The 3,414-nt window shown below is 36.2% G+C and overlaps 1 protein-coding gene across 2 annotated transcripts; it reads right to left on the bottom strand.

The window, feature by feature from the left end:
• Nucleotides 1-268: 268 nt before the first annotated feature.
• LOC148211597 (phenylalanine--tRNA ligase, chloroplastic/mitochondrial-like) lies at nt 269-2,962 on the bottom strand. 2 transcript variants are annotated; one of them, XM_088124523.1, is made up of 3 exons: nt 2,850-2,962; nt 729-935; nt 269-616 (listed from the first exon to the last, which is right to left on the bottom strand). In XM_088124523.1, the coding sequence occupies exons 1-3, from the start codon at nt 2,892-2,894 to the stop codon at nt 485-487; spliced, it is 384 nt and encodes a 127-aa protein (XP_087980649.1). In that variant the 5' UTR covers nt 2,895-2,962; the 3' UTR covers nt 269-484. The 2 variants fall into 2 exon arrangements, with proteins under 2 accessions (XP_087980649.1, XP_087980650.1); XM_088124524.1 differs by having other exon boundaries at nt 276-644; nt 2,850-2,958.
• Nucleotides 2,963-3,414: the final 452 nt, after the last annotated feature.

Raw genomic sequence — 3,414 nt, 5'->3', positions numbered from 1 at the left:
AACCCTAAACCCTAAAACCCTAAACCCTAAAACCCTAAACCCCAAACCCTAAACCCCTAACCCTAAACCCTAAACCCTAAACCCTAAACCCCCAAACGCTAACCCCTAACCCCAAACCCCAAACCCCAAACCCCAAACCCTAAACCCTAAACCCTAAACCCTTTGCATTGGTCAATATCAAGGTAAACGAAGAAAGTATTTAAAGTAAGTGGGAGAAGATCGAGTGACTACTTTCTACGATCTCCTTCATTAGTTTACAAAGCAAGGGTTTCGTGCTTGACCTCGTGGTCCCTTGGGAGCAAACCCGAAACCCAAATCGGAACCCAAACCCCAAACCCGAAACACTAAACCCCAAATAAATGTCCTTTGGCTTCAATTTAAGGAGACCGTAGGAAGTAGTCACTCGATCTTCTCCCACTTACTTTAAATACTTTCTTCGTACCCTAAAATTATTGCATTTTCCAATAGAGCCATTAACGCATAACTAAGGCAAAAAGGGAAGAACCATCCATGGCCTTAATTCATACACAAATCTTACCAAATAAATGCCTTGCCAAACCTTCCAAGTCATCAGCTGCATAAGATGTTCTATCCATCCCAGATGCCTCCCAATCATCTAGAGAAATAACACAGACACCTTCCATCTAAGAAGTATGCAAATAAATTCATCAAATGAGAACTTTGGTAGATTCATCAGAAGACTTGATTACTATATTCATTTAGATTACCTGATAGAATACAGGATAATGAGTTGAGTCAATGGAATCCTGACGGTACACATCTCCTGTCACAAGAAATTGAGTATTTCCTCTTCTCAACAGCTCCGCTTGATGAGCACTTGTATGACATCTCAAAACAGTTTGCGAGTCAATATAGTATCTATCATTATAACTTTGACTTACATGATCTGCTGGAACCAACACATCATCAAAATTCTGCAGACATAATCATAGGATTAAGATACAAAAGGCATAGTATAAAATTCAATACTTCAAACAACACGTGAGCTTTTGTAATTTAGGAAAAATAACTTACAATTGCCTCGAAAGATGACAAACTACCAAACTGAGCCCACTTTTTAAAAAAAAAAATAATAAGAATAATAATAATAATACAACATGTAAAGCATAAAAGAAAATTTTTTCCTACAAGACCTCGTTCGAATTATGAGCCCAATTCTAGATCTAGTTCTAGAGAAAAGTTATCTTTCCTTCTTGGAAAGAGAGACTTACTCTTCCAGATTTAGTGCTCATTCTAGAAAAAACCTAAACCCCAACCCCAACCCCAAACCGTAAGCCCCCAACCCCAAAGCCCAAAACGCCAAACCCCAACCCCCCACCCCCTATGAACCCCAAAACCCTACGAACCCCAGGTTTTTTTCCTTTTTAAGGAAGCTCCCTATGGTATTAAAATTCTAAAACTTCTAATTTTGTTTGGATCTCTATCATATCTTCACTCTGTATTTTCAAAAGAAATCTTATTGCAACTCATCTCATAAAATTAAAAAAAAAATAATAAAAAGCAGTGACTTCATAAGCAAACCTCCATTGGCGAGTGGACTGATGTCACTGTGTAAAATTGCCACCAGTCACCTACGAAGTTTGTGAGGAAAAAAAAATTTTTTGGATAGAGGAGAGAGAGGAAGTATGGAATTAAGAATCACATATTTTATGAAAAAGATTAAAAAGAGAGAGAGAGAGGAGAGAGATAAAGGAAACTAAAATTGATTTTCATATTTATCGAGGGAGAGAATGGCAATTCGTGTCTTTTGGCATTCTTGTTGAGATTGCTGAGATAAGCAAAAGTATAGAAAACTCAGGTTTTGAAAATTTGGCCAAAAATCAAGCAAAGTGACCCCTAATCCCTTGATTCATATTGTTCATCCGTTTGAATTTTCGGTCAACACTTCAACAGCTTAGTAATGTCAAATCCTTATATTCTCCATTCCCATCATAGTCTAGCTGGATGCAAGTTGATTTTATATAGGTTTGAAATACAATTTTTAAAATTCTCCCTCATATATCTAACTGTCTATAATCATCCTATCCTAATTTAGTAAAACATATTCTACTCCAGTTTAATTCCTATGAAATTAGGGAAAAAAGGAAGTAAGAATAGAGCTTATTTAATTTAACTCACACAAACAGAAGGGTGGGTCACTAGGTAGCGTTTTAGGGATTTTTTTTTGTAGTTTAAGTTTTTGAGGTTTCAGCCAAACTTCTTGGACTAAAAAAACAATATTTTTTTATCTGGCATGTCCCTCCCGTGTCCAAAACGTGTCCCCACGTGTCTGAAATTAAAATAAAAAATTTAATATTCGGACACTTTAAATTGCGTGTCGGACACGTGTCCGGAGCGTGTCAGGACGTATCCGTGTCCGACACAGACACTCCTCCTTTTTTGCCGTGTTCGTGTTTTATAGATTCTCATTCTTCTGTTTTTCAAACTCAAAGAAATTTTGAAATCCTTGGGAAGTGAGGTTGGTACAATCTAGGAAATTAAGATAAATCCTTAGGAACTGAGGGTGACTTCATGCTGATTTATAAATTGTTCCATTGAACAATTAATTGAGAAGATAAATCTAATTTTCTCCGGTGTTGCTCAACTCCTGGTGCATTTTATTTTTCCTATGGTTAGCACTGTGAGACCTCAAATTTTTGCTATCCTTGTTAGAGCAGTATATTGACTTCTTTAATAAATTATTGATGTCCCTAATCAAAGAAGGAAGCTTGGACAAGAGAATATTTCCACCTGGGCAAGCGATGCAGCCAAGTGCCAAGGCTTAACAACCTAAAGTAATAATTATAGATAGTTTATTAAAAAAAGAAAAAAGAAATTCCAGCATTTACCAGCGAATGGGCATCCACGGCAGTATCAGCATGAAGAATGTCCATAACCTGCAGAGCAAAGTCCTGAAGTCCAGTATCCGGATGCAAATATCTGAGACAAATGGCCTACAAGACATTTCAAAATAGAAATAAATCAACTAAACATATATTTATATATATTGGGCAAATTGCACAGACTACCTCTTAAGTAGGTAACATATGGAAATGGTGGAGTTTAAATCAGAGTAGTGCAGTGGAAGCGTGGTGGTTTTCTTACTTAGTCCTCGTTTGGAAAGTTGAAAATCCTGGAGCGTTACATTTGGTATCAAAGTCTAGTAGCACGTTAGGATCTTGGTAATCCATGCTCAAAAGAACCATGGTTTCAAGAAAACGTTATTTTGAGGAAAAAAATAAGAGAGGAAAATTTATATAAAAAATTAAACTAACATACTTTAGTTTGCTTAATTCCCTTGGCTCGTGATATCTTAATAATTATATAATCAAAATTAGAATAGCAAGATCAACATTTGAACAAGAATATATCAACCTAAGCATATCTAACCAGGTTAAGGCATATATTTCAAAC

The sequence above is a fragment of the Momordica charantia genome (assembly GCF_013281855.1).
Source record: "Momordica charantia cultivar OHB3-1 chromosome 5 unlocalized genomic scaffold, Mcharantia_2.0 BLBB01000005.1, whole genome shotgun sequence".
NCBI classification, from domain to species: Eukaryota; Viridiplantae; Streptophyta; class Magnoliopsida; order Cucurbitales; family Cucurbitaceae; genus Momordica; species Momordica charantia.
This window is presented reverse-complemented; position numbering and strand designations above follow the sequence as displayed.